The sequence below is a fragment of the Stomoxys calcitrans genome, chromosome 1, assembly GCF_963082655.1.
Source record: "Stomoxys calcitrans chromosome 1, idStoCalc2.1, whole genome shotgun sequence".
Lineage (NCBI taxonomy): Eukaryota > Metazoa > Arthropoda > Insecta > Diptera > Muscidae > Stomoxys > Stomoxys calcitrans.
In genome coordinates, this window is record NC_081552.1 from 252,953,252 (window position 1) to 252,971,432 (window position 18,181).

Here is an 18,181-nt window from a genome sequence, read left to right on the forward strand (position 1 = left end):
GTCAAACCTGGCCGGCTGTTAACAGTTGTTTGGGCGAAACCACCTTTTTAAATCCGCCTTGATATCTTGTATGTATATATCTGCTACAGCTGTTTAAGTGTTGCCAACGAAATTTAAGGTAAATAAAATAAAAATCGAACGGAAACGAGTATCAACCTTTGCTTAGCACAAATTTATTGCAATTTGTATCCCAAACTTCCGTGATAATCGTAACAGGATTGGCATTACTAAAATAAAACACAGCTAGTACATTTATGAATAACATACGGTCGCTGATATATTGCACAAGAAATCGTCAAATGTAAATGCCCCATTATAAGTGTTTGTTATTGCAAGCATTTAAACTATTAAGTAACCACTAGTGAAACTAAATAACGGGTCTCCATTTCCTTCGCGTTGGTACGAACGTCACTGTATTTGTGTATTTGGGGTGCTCGCGAAGTAATATTTGTGGTAATAAATTGAATTGCATTACAAAAAGCAACAGTAGACAGAGTTTTGTATTAAATTCAAGTGGTAGTGAAGCATAACATTAACATCACTTCATATGCCCAGAAAACATACAAAATAACAACAATACTGCACTTTAGAAGATGCAAGCAAATCTTCGTGTGCATTTTCTTTATTCCCTCTTCACGCTCACACAAACACACATCTATTCATACACAACAGCAGCGTATTCACACAACAGCAAACAGCAGTCGCAGAAAAAATAACACCAGTTTCTGACACATTTAATTTTTGTTATTCTAGTAATTTAATTGTGATTGAAGAAACTTGACGGACGGTCTTAAATATGGCAGAAATCGAAAAGGAAGAGAAAACAATTGCCGAGGATTTGGTGGTAACAAAATACAAATTGGCGGGAGAAATTGTAAACAGTAAGTATGCGATAAAGAGTGTAAAAAAAATCAGTGCCTGGATATCCAGCGCTGGTCATTCCTGTATTCCTTGTACATGTCCATGCCAATGTTCATTGATGATGATTATGTATGATTTTTCGTTCGCTGGGACGGCCATTGGCGCAGTGAAAGCGAAAGCCACGCGGCGCTTCTGCCGTTAGATGATTGAACATAACCTAAATATGTATGAAAATGAAGCAAACTATTTTGTTGTTTCAAATTCTATGCATGTGGTGTCAATGTGAAATTATAAATCTGTGTGTAGACCAAAAAAAAAAAAGTTTCGTTTCACTTGTACGTTGCCAAGATAACTCTGCAATGCATATGCGAAACGCTATGGCATGGTGGCATTCTTTTTATGTGGTTTTCAAGTGTCTCACCATTGTTGTCAAAAATAATTTAACGTGGCCATGCTTGACACAACTGCCACGCAATACCAGTTACTGATAATTGTTATTTGAGTACCATGTTGATTAAATTTCGTTGTTTCTTTTGTTTACTTTGTTAAGGAACTTTAAAGGCTGTTATTGATCTCTGTGTTGTCGGTGCTTCCGTGAGAGACATTTGCACAAAATCCGATAATCTTCTCACAGAGGAAACAAGCAAGGTAAGACTTGGCAGACTTGCAGCAAGCAGCACAATTTCGTATAGTACGAGTGATTATCTTTTTTCCCATTCTCTTTTTTATTAAAGGTCTACAAAAAAGAAAAGGATCTGAAAAAAGGTATTGCATTCCCCACCTGCCTATCTGTTAACAATTGCGTGTGCCACTTTTCTCCGTCCAAAAATGATCCTGACTATGAATTGAAGGATGGTGATGTGGTCAAAATGTTAGTAATTTATTTCGGTTTTTTTCTCAGGATATATTTACCCATGGTATAAATATTTATGTGTTTCTATTTCAGTGACATGGGCGCCCACATTGATGGTTTTATTGCTGTGGCGGCACATACTGTCATTGTAGGCTCCTCGGGTGACAAGAAAGTTACAGGACGTCAAGCTGATGTTACCTTGGCCGCTTATTGGGCGGTTCAGGCTGCTTTAAGACTTCTTAAATCCGGAAATAATGTAAGTTTTAAATTATTGTCTTAATAGAGATTTTTTTAGCTATAGAGTTGTTGCACCATTTGACCTTGGAAACATGGTGCAACCATCTGACCTTGGAAGTATGGTCAATTGTGTGCTTGCAAAAGCACAATCCTTTAGGATTTCATAAAATTCCATTGTTTTTTATGCATATTCGTTATCCGCTCGTCGATAATTTTGATTTGTTACCTAAAATACAAAGTTTAGGGCACTTTCCTCCCAACGTTTTTTTACGAGGGAATACAAAATCTAAGATATGAAAACAAATCTGTATGCCAGTTCATGAAATTGGTTGCGCCATGTTGACCTTATCTCATACATTGCAATGCAATTAGTCCTCGACTGAGTTTTGCAAACAACGGATTGTTTTCAATAATGTTTTCCATTGGAAACATCTTAACTCTTGCCTAAAGAAAAAAACATTGAAAATAGTTTCGGCATTCTTTTTTTAATGCCTATTTTGACTATGGGTACAATTAAAGTTTTATTGTCTTCAGGGAAAAGGACAAAACTGCACTTATAGGTCGCACCTCCGATTTCGCTGAAATTTGGTGTGTAATGTGAGTTGACCCCAGAAACACGAAACAGAAACCCGTTTTTGGTGCAAAGACCGCTGGGGCTCAGAGGGGGAGGCACATCTCCACACGCTTCTGGTCCGTGCAGGGATTGAAAAGAAACCCTGACACTGGTTCTATTCGGTTTGCCAAAACCGACTTCATCATCGGTCAGTGTCGGTGAGATGTAATCGGTGCATGGAGTGGGTAAATTTTCGATCATGTTGCTGTAGCCGCATTTTCATGTGGAGGTGGCGTTGGTGAGCAAGCTCGCTTCGGTCCAAAGGATCGATCGCTGCGCAACAGGGTGGCCATAGACTGTTTAAAAGCGCCCATAACCCGCCTTGTCATATCGAGCATCATATGCAGACAGTATTTGTGCAGAGCCGGTACCGCCCGGCCTCTCACTGAGATTCTGCTCGATACCGCTGATTGTCCGCGACTGCCGTTGCAACTACTCCGTATGGAGCATTCCATTATACGCAACCTGTGGACGCTTCCGGTAGCTCACAGCTAAGCCTCTCGTGACAGCAATGAACACCACACAGATTGGACCTCAATGTTCCAGCCTGTGTGGTGCTCACAGCTACCGGGTTTCCGATCGTGCTTTGGTCTTACGTCACTACGGGAACATAGTCACATTGAATATGTTGAAAGGTGCTGGGCGAACATGGACAGCAGTGCGTCACAAGAGCCTTCGGCGTCGTCATCGTCGGATTATGTGACACCTCCACCTCTCCCGGGCAGCAATATATACAATCCCATGGCAGCCGGTTGTGCGTACCGGATTGACCCGATGGAGTTCTTCATCGGCAAGGGCTGCCGCCTCAGTGTATAACACACTACTACAACAACAACAGAAATATAGGCAACAGCAGCATCCCAGCCCCAACAATATTTTTTGCAATTGAATTGAAATGATCTGACTGAGAGGTAAGATCGACGAGGTAGTAGATTTTATGAGTCGGAAGAACATATTGGTTGCGGCGATCCAGGAAATATAGCTGACTTACGCCTGGAGCTTGGACAGTTGTCAAGCATACAATGTGCTATTTAAGGATCGCTTAAGGAATGGAGGTGAAGGATTAGTCTTGGTGATACACCATTCCTTGCAGTATAGACCCATCTTGCCTGCGTCTGGCGCTAGTGAACCCAAGGTCAAGTCTGGTACTGCCGAGATAGAACTATACAACGTGTACATACCACCAGTTGGTAGTTGTGACCCAGTTAATGCCCAAGCTTACAAGCCCGACATAGGTGGGCTACTATCTGGCTACCCCGGCACGAGATAGTTATGAGCATCACACAGGCCGGAACATTGAGGTCCGATCTGTGTGGTACTACCCCATGGGGATAGCAGTCAAGTCTGGTACTGCCGAGATAGAACTGTACAACGTGTACATACCGCCGGTTGGTAGTTGTGACCCAGTTAATGGCCAAGCTTACAACCGCGACATAGGTGGGCTACTATCTGGCTACCCCGGCACGGGATAGTTATGAGCACCACGCAGGCTGGAACATTGAGGTCCGATCTGTGTGGTGTTAATTGTTGTCACGAAAAGCTTAGCTGCGAGCTACCTGGCGCGTCCACAGGTTGCCGATAGTGGAATGCTCCATACGGAGAAGCTGCTACGGCAGTCGTGGACAGTCAGCGGTATAGAGCGGACGGTCTCAGTGAGACGCCGGGCGGCAACGGCTCTTGCACAAATACTGAGTGCCTATGAAGCTTAATAATGCAAGGTGAGTTATTGGCGCCTTTCAATAACCAATGGCCCCATTGTTCCCACGGCGATCATTCCTTTGGTCCGGAACAAGCTTGCTTACCTACAGGAGCTTCACGAGGATCGCCACCTCCACATGAAAATGTGCTTACTGCAACAACAACAACTATCTGGCTACAATGGTCTGATTCTAGGAGACTTTAATACGCATAACATTTCATGGCATTCGCCCCTAGGTAAGGACCAGCGGGGCATAATTTTGGCAGAGCAGATTGAAAGCTCCACTTTTTGTACGGTGAACGAGAATGCCCCTACTAGAATTACGAGGAGATGTAGCAGACATTTACATTGCATCCCCTAATGGAGGCCCCTTATCATTGAGCTTAAACTTAAATCGGACTGCATTTATTGATATGTGAGAAATTCGCCTCTGTTCCTTAGTGGAATGTTCATGGGCAAAATTTGCATTTTCGCAGCAGCCGCTCGCTTTAAACCAGCTGGTCGAATACCCCAAGTGCGGCTCAATTTCCCGGGGAAGGCAGTGGTACTAGCGGACGAGCATGATAGGATTAGTTGTATGCACCCCACTAACCCCAGAATCAGCGAGCGGAATCTGGAAATAAACAGGGTAATCAAGGAATATAAGCGGAACATAACTACCGGTTTAGGCAAGCTGTGGTCTACTGTTAAGTCACACTCAAACCTCGGTAGACGGGATGACAGGTCCTAAATCACTTTTGGCGACGTAACTGTGACTGGTTCCAAGAGATGTGCCAGGTTGTTCAACCGTAAATTTATAGTGCATCACGGCAGTGACAGGGCTAGGAGGAGAGCCATACATTCTATCCGTGGTTTCCGAGCCGATGGACAGCCATCACAATTTACCGTGGGCGAAGTCACAAATGTTATCCGTGGCGCCAAATCATCCAAGGCTTTAGGCCCCGACGGAATCTGATGTGGAAGAATCTGGATCTAACTGGACCCTACAACTGTAGGACCCTGGAAAGGACCCGAGTTTTGGTATCAGCATGGATTTCGAAGACTGCATAGCACAACAACTGCGGACGAGCGTGATGGAATTCGTTGTATGCACCCCACTAACCCCAGCATCAGCGAGCGGAATCTGGAAATAAAAGGTTAGTCAACGAACAGAAGCGGAATTTGTGGCTGGAACACTTGGAGCAATCTAACTTAGGTACTGGTTTAGGCAAGCTGTTGTCTACTCACTCTCGAACCCCGGTAGACGGGATGACAGGACCTCGGTCACTTTTGGCGACGTTACATCCGCCTTTTTACGACATTCTCTGTTAAAAAGTCTGCGGACCTCTTTCCCCATATTGCGAATCTCGCGGGTCATCCAGGGTTTTTCTTGGTCTGATTTCCTTTCCCGAAGAGGACAACTGTCTACGAAGGACCCCACTAGTGCAGTCGTAATCCTGTTGACATTTTCGTCAATGTCTTCTATGCTTGGACAATCTAAATTATCTTGCCAGAGTCTTCTTCTTCTCGGAGCCTTCCGAACTTTGTCCAGTTGGTTTTCAACTTATTTCGGAAGCTTATCTGATTCGGCGCTGGCCGTGCTATTCTCAACCTGATGAAGCGATGTAACTGTGACTGATCCGAAGAAATGCGCCAGATTGTTCAACCGTCAATTTATTGTGCATCCCGAAAGCGCCAGGGCTAGGAGGAGAGCCATACCTTCTATCCGTGGTCTCCGAGCCGATGGACAGCCATCACAATTTACCTTGGGCGAAGTTACAAATGTCTTCCGTGTCGCCAAATCATCCAAGGCTTTAGGCCCCGACGGATTCTCTACACTGAAGTTGAAGAATCTGGATCTACCTGGAGTTGAGTACCTTACAACTGTCTGGAAGATGGGCAGAGTGATTCCGCTATTGAAGCCTGGAAAGGAATCATACAGATCGTATGTGGAAGTCGTACAGACCGAACTCTCTTCTCGCACCAGTAGCCAAAACGCTGGAGGCACTACTCTTCCCGAGCTTCGTTGGACAATTTCCATTCGCCGAGCTTCAGCATGGATTTCGAAAACTGCATTTGGGCCATGTGATAGGACGGTTCTCATGGCACTGGACCTATCGAAGGCATTCAACACGGTCAGCCATGTCAAACTATTTGAGGACATCGCCAACTCATCTCTCCAGCCAGTTCTGAAACGCTGCGTCGTGAATTATCTGTGTGATCGCCAGTCATTTGTAGAATTTAGGGATAAGAAATCGAAGCACTGTAGAATAAAACAGGGAGTTCCCCAAGGCGGGTTAATATCTCCGGCACTGTTTAACCTCTACATATCCTGTATTACACCGAAGGGATAAGAAATCGAAGCACCGTAGAGTGAAACAGGGCGTTCCCCTGTTTAACCTCTACATATTCTGCATTCTACCCCCTACCATTACACACGACCGCCTCCCATTGCACCTGAGGAAATTACCCTCCCCCTGCAAACCAGAGTAGTTCTGACTCAAATACCATCAGGCAGATGTAGCCACCTCAACTCCTGCAGAGCAAGGATTGATGCCGACGTGCAGGATGTATGTCCCGATTGTGACCAGGGACAACACGACACGTCAACTCTTTAACTGCCCAGCCAGATCCCTCTGGACGTACCCCATCTTTGTCGCAGAGTTCCTGGTTCTGGAAAATCAACAGAAGCAAACAGATAAAAGATAGAACACAACTAACTGTTACAATAACAACAACTTGATAGAGAAGTTTTTATTCACTAGAAGGGAATCAATCCCATGGCAGCCAGTTGTATGTACCGGATTGACCCGATGAATTCCTTCATCGGCAAGGGCTGCCGCTTCAGTGTACGACACTGCTACAACAACAACAACAACTAGAAGGGAATAAAAACCGCTAAAAATTTGTTTCTGTTATTTTCGCCGGGTTTTGAACTCTGGCCTTCGGCGTCATACTAACCTCTGAGCTATGTTGGCTTTCTGACAGTAGCTTTCGTATTAACAAGTCACCAAAATTGCACGTGATATCACTACACAGGCTAGAACTTTAAGGTCCGGTTTGTATGATGTTCCTCGTTATCATGAGAGACTAAGCTGAGAGCTACCAGGTGCCTCCACAAGTTGCGGACAGTGGAATGCGCCACACCATATCTGCAAGTGCAGTCGCGCACAGTCAGCGGTATCTAAATCTTATTAAATACCCTACCCATATGACTTCCACTAACCAATTTTTTTGTTTTCAATAGTTGCAAGCAACGGATTGTTTTTAATTTATTTTCCTATTGAAAACATCTCAACACTTGCATAAAGTAATTACTCCTTTTGAAACGGTTGCAGTTATTTATTCTTGTTTAATAATTGCTTTTTGACAAAGGATACATTGTTTCGTTATATAAAATTTCTTTTTTTTATTTATTTTATTTTAAAAAATAAAAATTGAATTTAAATTTTTGTTTGTTTTTAGAACTATGCCATCACCGAAGCAGTACAACAAATCAGCGAATCCTACAAGTGCAAACCCATTGAGGGCATGTTGAGCCATGAACTGAAACAATTCAAAATCGATGGTGAAAAAACAATTATACAAAATCCTAGCGAGGCTCAGCGAAAGGAGCACGAAAAGTGTACCTTTGAAACCCATGAAGTCTACGCCATTGATGTTATTGTCAGTACGGGTGAAGGTATTGGTCGAGAGAAGGACACTAAAGTTTCAATTTACAAAAAAACCGATGAGAATTACATGCTGAAATTGAAAACATCCCGTGCTCTCTTGGCTGAGGTATACATAGCGAATAAATAGCACACATTGAAAACTAAAACAATCATAAAAATATGTCCATGATTAAAAACTAGCGCTTGAGAGATGGATGCTGGTTAGAGTATTGTAAATGCAGTACTGTGGCCTCTTTTTTTTCACATAGAAGACCATTGTACTTACTTTTGTACAAAACCTAATTGTGGTTGTGTACAAATTGGCGCATTTGTAATATGAAATCGGTTGAAACTCGAAGATTGTAAGATTATGAGATCTGAGACATATTTCTACAAAACATTTCTAGCATTTGCTTATGTAAGAACTTTGCTTGCAATTTTTTAATTTGTTTTTTCTTTCTTTTATTTTGGTATGCCCTCTTGCTTTGTAGATTAAAACAAAATATGGCAATATGCCCTTCAATATTCGCAACTTTGATGAGGAGACTAAGGCTCGTATGGGTGTTGTAGAATGCATGTCACACAAAATGATTGAGCCCTTCCAAGTGTTGTATGAAAAACCAAGTAAGTATTAACTAATTTTTTTAGGTTTTTTCTTTTTCAATTTGAATCAGATGAGCAACAACACACAATCGCACATTAATTGTTATGCCCGCGGAAAAATTCTAAATTTTCCATCTATCTGCACTCAAGAAAGTGGAAAACCATCTCAGGCGATATCATTTTTTTAATTTTTATACCCACCACCGAAATATTGGGTTGCCCAAAAAGTAATTGCGGATTTTTCATATAGTCGGCGTTGACAAATTTTTTCACAGCTTGTGACTCTGTAATTGCATTCTTTCTTCTGTCAGTTATCAGCTGTTACTTTTAGCTTGCTTTAGAAAAAAAGTGCAAGAAAGTATATTTGATTAAAGTTCATTCCAAGTTTTATTAAAAAAATGCATTTACTTTCTTTTAAAAAATCCGCAATTACTTTTTGGGCAACCCAATATATATTTATTTTGTCATTCCGTTTGCAACACATCGAAATGTCCATTTGCGACCCTATAAAGTGTATATATTCTTGATCAGCGTAAAAATCTAAGACGATCTAGCCATGTCCGTCCGTCTGTCTGTTGAAATCACGCTACAGTCTTTAAAAATAGAGATATTGAGCTGAAATTTTGCACAGATTCTTTTTTTGTCCATATGCAGGTTAAGTTTGAAGATGAGCTATATCGGACTATATCTTGATATAGCCCCCATATAAACCGATCGGCCGATTTGGGGTTTTAGGCCCATAAAAGCCACATTTATTATCCGATTTTGCTGAAATTTGGAACAGTAAGATGCGCAAGGCCAATCGACATCTTTCTTCAATTTGGCCCAAATCGGTCCAGATTTAGATATAGCTGCCATATAGACCGATCTCTCGATTTAAGGTATTGCACCCATAAAAGGCGTATTTATTGTCCGACTTTGCCAAAATTTGGGACAGTGAGTTGTGATAGGCCAGTCGACATCCTTCTTCAATTTGGCCCAGATGGGTCCAGATTTGGATATAGCGGCTATATAGACCGATCTCTCGATTTAAAGTTTTGGGCCCATAAAAGGCGCATTCATTGTCCGATCTCGCCCAAATTTGGGACAGTGAGTTGTGTTGGGCCCTTCGACATTTTTCTTCAATTTGACTCAGATCGGTCCAGATTTTGATATAGCAGTCATATAGACCGATATCTCAATTTAAGGTTTTGGAGACATAAAAGGCACATTAACTGTCCGATTTCGCTGAACAGTGAGTTTTGTTAGACTCTTCGACATTTTCCCGAAGCTTGACCAAATCGGTCCAGATTTGGATATAGCTGCCATATAGACCTATATATCAAATTAAAGTTTTGGCCCCATAAAAGGCGCATTTATTTTCCGATCTCTCCTAAACTTGGGACAGTGAGTTGTGTTAGGCCTTCGACATCCTTCTTCAATATGGTCCAGATCGGTCCAGATTTGGATATAGCTGCCTATAGACCGATCTTTCGATTTAAAGTTTTGGGCCCATAAAAGGCGCATTTATTGTCCGATTTCGCCGAAATTTGGGACAGTGAGTTGTGTTGGGCCCTTCGACATCCTTCTTCAATTTGGCTCAGATCGGTCCAGATTTTGATATAGCAGCCATATAGACCGATATCTCGATTTAAAGTCTTGGCCCCATAAAAGGCGCATTTATTGTCCGATCTCTCTGAAATTTGGGACAGTGAGTTGTGCTAGGCCCTTCGACATTCTTCTTCAATATGGTCCAGATTTGGATATAGCTGCCTATAGACCGATCTCTCGATTTAAAGTTTTGGGCCCATAAAAAGCGCATTTATCGTCCGTTCTCGCCCAAATTTGGGACAGTGATTTGTGTTGGGCCCTTCGACATCCTTCTTCAATTTGGCTCAGATCGGTCCAGATTTGGATATAGCTGTCTATAGACCGATCTCTCGATTTAAAGTTTTGGGCCCATTAAAGGCACATTTACTGTCCGATTTCGCCGAAATTTGGAACAGTGAGTTTTGTTAGACTCTTCGACATTTTTCTGAAACTTGTCCAAATCGGTCCAGATTTGGATATAGCTGCCTATAGACCGATCTTTCGATTTAAAGTCTTGGCCCCATAAAAGGCGCAATTGAACAATGAATTGTACTTATAAGTATTTGGTCTAAATCGGATCATGTGTCTATATAGCTGCTATGGGACATTAGGTATGCATTTTTCACCGGATTTTGACGAAAGGTGGTTTACATATATACCCGAGGTGGAGGGTATCCAAAGTTCGGCCCGGCCGAACTTAATGCCTTTTTACTTGTTATTTATATTTTCATTTCATTTCTTTAGTTTTTATCTTTTCCTGTCGATCTAAATGATCGAAGATTTTTTTTGCAATGATTCAACCCGACTGGGATTTGAACGCTTCGCAATCGGGAGGTAAACTTTCCGATTCCGAGGCTTATGCTCTACCTTAGTGCTACACGCCTTACTTGTTTACAGAAGGCCCGGCACGGGAAAGCTGTGACCACCACACAAGCTGGAACATTGAGTTCCGATCTCTGTGGTATTCATTGGAATGTTCCATAAGGAGTACCTGTATTTGCAGTCGCGAACAATCAGTGGTATCGAGTGGAGAGTCTCAGGGAGAGATCGGGTGGCACTGGTTCTTGCACAAATACTGAGTGCCTATGATGCTCGATATGACAAGGCGAGTTATTGGCCCCTTTAAATAATCAATGGCCACCCTGTTACCGCGTCAATTCGTCCTTTATACAACTCGTCCTTGGAACGAGCTTGCTCTCCTACAGGAGCTTGACAAGGATCGCCACCTCAATATGAAAATGTGGTTACAACAACAACAGAAGACTAAGTAAACATACATGCACTTATGTGCAGGGATTTTTGAGTTAAAGTCACAAGCAACAACAAAAAATTCTATTTTTAGATTTGTGCGAATAACAGTCGATGATATGAAACTACAATATTTGGCAAAACAAGATTAATAGAATGCCGAATCATGAAATCTCTACAAACTATCTTTAAAAAGTACCTAACAAGTGTCAATTTAGAGAGGGAGTGAGAAATTAACTCCCAAATGTTTGGGGGGATGCTAAAAAATGTCACTATTGGGTTGCGGGTGTGTGATGCGTGTGGCCCTACTTGGTGTTCTTTGGCATGAGGGCAATATTACTATTGAAATCGGCCCAGATTTCGATATAGCTGCCATATATGTATATCGCCAGATTTTCACCCCAAGATCCACTGCAAGAGCATTGTTTGACCAATCCTCGATGACCGCCACTGTATCTGAGGAGTTTGCTCGAAATCAGTTCAGAATTAGATATACCTCCCATATATATGTTTGTCAGATTTTGGATAATTTGTCATAATGTTGTCATTTGTCAACCGTAGTTATTACAGTTTGAACATATTTTGCTCGCCGAGGTCCATCAAAATTGGTTCAGAAGATTTTGATATAGGTCCCACATTGTACTTATAGTGTAGGTGTAGGGTATTGGGAGGCCACCGTAGCGCAGAGGTTAGCATGTCCGCCTATGACGCTGAACTCCTGGGTTCGAATTCTGTTTAGCGGTGTTGTTTAGCCCTGCTAATGCTGGCGACATTTGTGAGGGACTATGCCATATAAAACTTCTCTCCATAGAGGTGTCGCACGGCTATAAAAAGGAGGCCCCTTATCATTGAGCTTAAACTTTAATGAGACTGCACTCATTGATATGTGAGAAGTTTGCCCCAGCTCCTTAGTGGAATGTTCATGGACAAAATTTGTATTTGTAGGGTATTATACAGTCGGCACCGCCCGACTTTTGTCCTTCCTTACTGGGTTTTTCAGGGAAAGGCTTCTAACTTTATCCAATTGTACATTGTAATTTGGCTGTTGTTCTCCTTGCGCCTGCCTGCAAAAACATATTTCAAGCAAGCACCGTTGGCTGTGCTCGTGGCCACATATTTCTTAGTACTCTAAAATACGAATACATGTTTCAATTGTCCTTTAACCGAAACGATTACCAACCACACATTCTATTTCTTCTTGGAAACAACACCTCGAAAAAAGCACTATTTTATGCAGGGAGGAGGAGGCCACTGTAGCGCAGAGGTTAGCATAATCGCCTATGACGCTGAACGCCTGGCTTCGAATCCTGGCGAGACCATCAGAAAAATATTCAGCGGTGGTCTTCCCTTCCTAATGCTGGCAACATTTGTGGGGTACTATGCCATGTAAAACCTCTCTCCAAAGAGGTGTCTCTCCAAAGATGATAAGGGGTAGCCCCTTATCATTGAGCTTAAACTTGAATCGAGAAGTTTGCCCCGGTTCCTTAGTGGAATTTTCATGGGCAAAATTTGCATTATAGGCAGGGATTAATTCCGTATTAGCACTTTTAATTGCTAGTGCGTCCAGACACCCTGCCAGATTAAACATTTGATAGGAAATCTATTGAATTGGTAACATTATTCGAATTCAATTGAAGTTTCTAATTAAAAACAAAAATACTCTTAAATTTTTATATATTGGGTTGCCCAAAAAGTAATTGCGGATTTTTCATATAGTCGGCGTTGACAACTTTTTTCACAGCTTGTGACTCTGTAGTTGCATTCTTTCTTCTGTCAGTTATCAGCTGTTACTTTTAGTTTGCTTTAGAAAAAAAGTGTAAAAAAAAGTATATTTGATTAAAGTTCATTCTAAGTTTTATTAAAAATGCATTTACTTTCTTTTAAAAAATCCGCAATTACTTTTTGGGCAACCCAATAATTAAGATTAGATTTATTTTGAAATTTATTCGTTTTTTTTCTCTAACTGTTATTTTATATATGCAATTCATTTTAGGCGAGTATGTGGCCCAATTCAAGCATACAGTTTTATTGATGCCAAATGGAGTGAATTTGGTTACTGGCGTGCCCTTCGCAATTGAAAACTTTGCTAGCGAATATAGCATAGCACAGCCTGAACTTAAGGAACTTGTGGCCACTCCATTGGGACCAACAAAGAAGGGCAAAGGTCATGCTAAGAAAAAGGCTGCCCCTGCTGGAACAGATGCTGCCGCTCCCGCACCAGCTGCCGTGGAGACCAAGGCCTGAAATGACTCTGAAACTGCTGCTACTGCCTTTCGCAATAAGAACAACCCATAGAGTAACATCAAGCAAGCAATACATTGAAGAGTCTACAAAAGAAAAACTCTACACCAATTACAACACCTACAACAAGAAGAAGAAAACCAGCAACATGTTTCACAACCCAATCTGACGTTCCACCAATACATCCCCAACAAACTGTTGGTTGTCAGAGCGTATAAAAAGTTTGCTAAGCATCATGTGCTAACCATAATGATCAGGCTTGTGGCAAACTAAATAAACTCTTATAGCTAACACTTGTTACCACTTCTAATTGAGTCAATCAATTTGTATACCTATCCAAACTCCTTTCTCCCCCCCCCCCCCCCCCCCCCCCCCCCACACACACACACACCCACACCCACTCAACAAACACTTTCCCCTCCAACATTGCGTATTTTATTACCAATACCTTCTTTATATTATAAAATTTGAAGGCAAATTTTATAATTTTTATATTTTTATTCGATAAAAAAAAACAAAAATAGAAACAAATTCATTAAGCGGACAATGAAATCTAAATAAGAACAAAGAAAGTAAACAACAACACACACACTTACACACACACAAGTCTGTCATATAAATATTATAATATCTCATTGAGGATATTGAGATGATTTTTAAAAAATTGTCTATTGAGTTTGAATTCGTTTTTTCCAAAATTATTGAAAATAATTAAAAAAAGAAAGAGAAACGCTAAACTAAATAAATAAATCTTGAAAACCAGGAAAACTAACGAAAACATTCGAAATGTTATTTTTGTTGTAGGGTAGGGGCCACAAATTTCTGTTTCTTTTTTTGTTTGTTTCATTTTAAAGCGCAATGTAACTTCAATTTTACCCACTGTGTCACAGAAGCACTAGACAATCTGGAAAAATTGACCTTCACCGGCAAACCAGAGTAGTTTTGGCTCAATTACGTTACGGCAGATGCAGCCGCCTCAACTCCTAGAAAGCAAGGATAGATGCCGACGTGCAAGATGTATGACCCGATTGTAACCAGGGATCGCACGATACTCGCACCTGTTTAACTGCCCAGCCAGATCCCTGTGGAAGCACCCCATCTTAGTCGCAGAGTTCTGGGTCTTGACACTCAACACTCAAGTCCTGGGTCTTGACACTCAACAGAATCAAGCAAACGATAGATAGTACACAACAACAACAATCTGGACTAACATGAGCGGTGTACCATGGAAGGCCAACTTCTCATAAACGATGAACTACTTGTAAATGAAGACAGTATTAAGTGAAGAATGACTACCGCTGACAAATCTTTTGATGTTCTCATGAGGTTTCGACCTCCTCTCTAGCAAGCAAAATGGTATGCATCATTTCTTTATGACATAAAAAATCATCATATCCATAATTTGAAACTATGTCCCTGATTAAAAACAAGCGCTTGAGGATGGCAGCTGAGCGAATGTTGAAAATTCAGTGAGTTTTTTTTATATATATATAAAAATTAAAGTCACTTCCTTTTGTGGGCTAAGCCGAGCTAATACAAAATGGCGAATTTTTAATATGACTTGTGCGAAAATCCAAAGATTGCAAGATTATGAGAGCTGAGACATAATTTCAAATGAATCCATTGTAGGCTTAGAAGAAAACTATCAGCCCTATTCTGAATAACAATTCCCTGGGAGTGTATTCCCTACTCCCTTTTCCCCTATTCCGAATAACAATTTACTGGGAGTTTATTCCCTAATCCCTTTTCCTTATTCTAAACAAACTTCCCAGGGAGAAAAGTAGCTATCTGAATCGATATAAAAGGAGAATGAGACGATAAAACTTGGGAAAAAATTCCCCCAAACAAATAAAAGGGAGCTAGGATAAAAAATTGTGAATTTTAATGTTTTTTTTTCGTTGGTTTAACCAGCTTAGACCAATGTGTTTTTATTTCTTACTTCTATTTTAAAGCAAAACAACAAAAACACTTTAAAGTGTCTCAACATTTGTGGTGTGTTAAATGTATCAAGGGGCGGGCTGCAATGATCGCGATTTCGGCCTTTGCCAGGGGTCTCGTCAGATTGCTATGCCACCAAAAGATTACATGCTGCCACCTACCCACCAATTAGTGAGCAGTGCAATGGTAGAAGCAAGCCCTCTGAATGGAATGTGGGGTCTTGTTATTCAACCTTTTCTTATAGCGCAATAAGAGAAAGTTAAATTCTGACAGCCAACATCTCTTCAAAAAGACATCTAACATCAACAACACACACACAAAGCTAAAGACTTGTTTTCCCCACAAACTTTGCTTGCCATAGAATAACTTTTTAATATGTGCATATGAACCACATATTTCTCGACGAGCTGATCGTGCTTTTATTCATTCTTTTGGGCTTCTTTAGTTTGGTTTTTTTTGAAAAAATGTATGAAAATTATTTTTCACTTTTTCATCAAAATTAAGTACAAATTTGTTAGGTTCTCCCGGTTTAAATATGTCATGTACGTACCCATCATAGAAGATTTGCTTAAGTTTTTCAATTTAATTGGCACTCCGTTTCGAGTTGGATACTTAAAGAAGGTCCTTTATCATTGAGCTTAAAGTACAATCGGGCGGCACTCAATGATGCGCAAGAAGTCTTCTGCCTGTTCCTTTATGGAATGTTCGTGGTCAATTATTCAAAGATACTTGGCGCCAAATTTGGCAGCATTTACTCCACAGGAGTAAGCATTTATGACGACGAAGGAGAAGCAAACCACCTCTATATTACGATTCAGCCAACTTAACTCCTTTCGGCAAGGGAAAACGCCAACATGCAGGATATGTGGGCGGTATGCAACCAGGGACAACACGACACAATTAATCAGACCACTCTTGAAGCATCTAATTAAGCCAACGATTGTTGTTTAAGCTCAATGAAAAAAAAAAATAATAGTCAAATGTTTGGCCAAAATCAAACAGCTGACACAAAACAGCTGATTTTGACAATTCGAAATTCCCTCTCCCAAAAATGTTCTCTCCCCATTCAATAGGAGAATAGGAGGATTTTATTCGAGGCAGAAATTAATTGGGAGTTTATTCCCAGGCAGTTTTCAGAATTGGGCTGTATAAGTGAACTAAAATTGTTAATTGTGATTTACAATATTTATTTTTTTATGTTTAAAGGTATGCCGAAAAAAAAGCAATCAGGAGATTTTCCCCGGAAGATTTTAGCAACATTAAGCAAAACCATTTAAATTATGTGGACAACATCAGTTCATGCCTGAAGTCACTGGTACGTGCGTATCCCCACTGTTCTATATTCACCATAATCTCTGGTGTGTTTTGTGATTCACTTTCACTATTCCCTTCAAGTCAATTTGTTGTTATCACGCAAACAGAAAGTCCAGTTTAGTTATTTGTTGTAAGATCCTTTTTTGGTTTTATCTAACATATCTCTTGATGGAAATTTGGGACATTTTATATCTTTATTAACCTGATAATAAGCAGTTCATTTTAGGGGGAAAAATGTGAAACCCAGAACACACACGAGAATATTTATGTCGCTGATTAAAACTAGCGCTTGAGGATGAGGGTTGATTGAACTCCAAAACTATAGTAATTTGTGCTTATCCAGGCCTTATTTCTCCCATTTGTATGATTTTTCCATTTTGTGGATCAATACAAAGTGGCATAGTTTTGGAGTGACGTTGACTAGTAATCCAAAGATTGTAAGATTATGAGAGCTGAGACATGCCAAAAAGAAAATTACATAAAAAAGATACAAATAAATAAAAAGAAATACTAATTTAAGGAAATTTAATTTCTTCACATTCAGGTCAAACAAATTAAAAAAAAAAATGTTTTAAAAACGTCCCCGGTCTTATAAACTAAACAATGGATCTAAGGAACTTAAAACTGAAACTCGAAGAACAGTTGCCGTAGTTGATTCTAGGAAACTTATACCGGAAGCTTCTGAAATCCAAGAAAAATCTCTGGAGCCTGATGGATGGTCATTTTTTGTGTTAATGGGAACAATGAATAGAAAATAAGAAATTTACCAAGTCATTTCAATTCAATTAATGTTGGTATACGATTTGGATGACATCTGCCAATGACTGAGGTACGTATTACCCTCATGTTACCTATTTTCAATTAAATATGAATCTTTATGTCGCTGATTAAAACTAGCGCTTGAGGATGAGGGTTGATTGAACTCCGAAACTATAGTCATTTGTGCCTATTCAGGCCTTATTTCTTCCGTTTGTAGGTATTTTCCCATTTTGAGGATCAATACAAAGTGGCATAGTTTTGGAGTGACATTGACTAGTAATCCAAAGATTGTAAGATTATGAGAGCTGAGACATGCCAAAATGAAAATTACATAAAAAAGATAGAAATAAATAAAAAAAAATACTAGTCTAACGAAATTTGATTTCTTCACATTCAGGTCAAACAAAATGTCCTCTGAACTGTAAACTAAACAATGGATCTAAGGAACTTAAAACGGAAAATCGAAGAACAGTTGCCGTAGTTGATTCTAGTATACTTATACCGGTAGCTTCTGAAATCCAAGAAAAATCTCTGGAGCCTGATGGATGGAAATTTTTTGTTTATTTAAAATGGCGAATAGAAAATAAGAACTTAAGCAATTCATTTCAATTCCA

The 18,181-nt window shown here is 40.4% G+C and overlaps 1 protein-coding gene across 1 annotated transcript; it reads left to right on the forward strand.

Annotated features, from left to right (window-relative positions):
- Positions 1-370: 370 nt before the first annotated feature.
- LOC106089526 (proliferation-associated protein 2G4) lies at positions 371-14,334 on the forward strand. The gene is made up of 8 exons (XM_013255375.2): positions 371-453; positions 754-881; positions 1,412-1,509; positions 1,596-1,732; positions 1,808-1,970; positions 7,708-8,022; positions 8,387-8,519; positions 13,309-14,334. The coding sequence occupies exons 2-8, from the start codon at positions 797-799 to the stop codon at positions 13,557-13,559; spliced, it is 1,182 nt and encodes a 393-aa protein (XP_013110829.1). The 5' UTR covers positions 371-453; positions 754-796; the 3' UTR covers positions 13,560-14,334.
- The last annotated feature ends 3,847 nt before the right edge of the window (positions 14,335-18,181 follow it).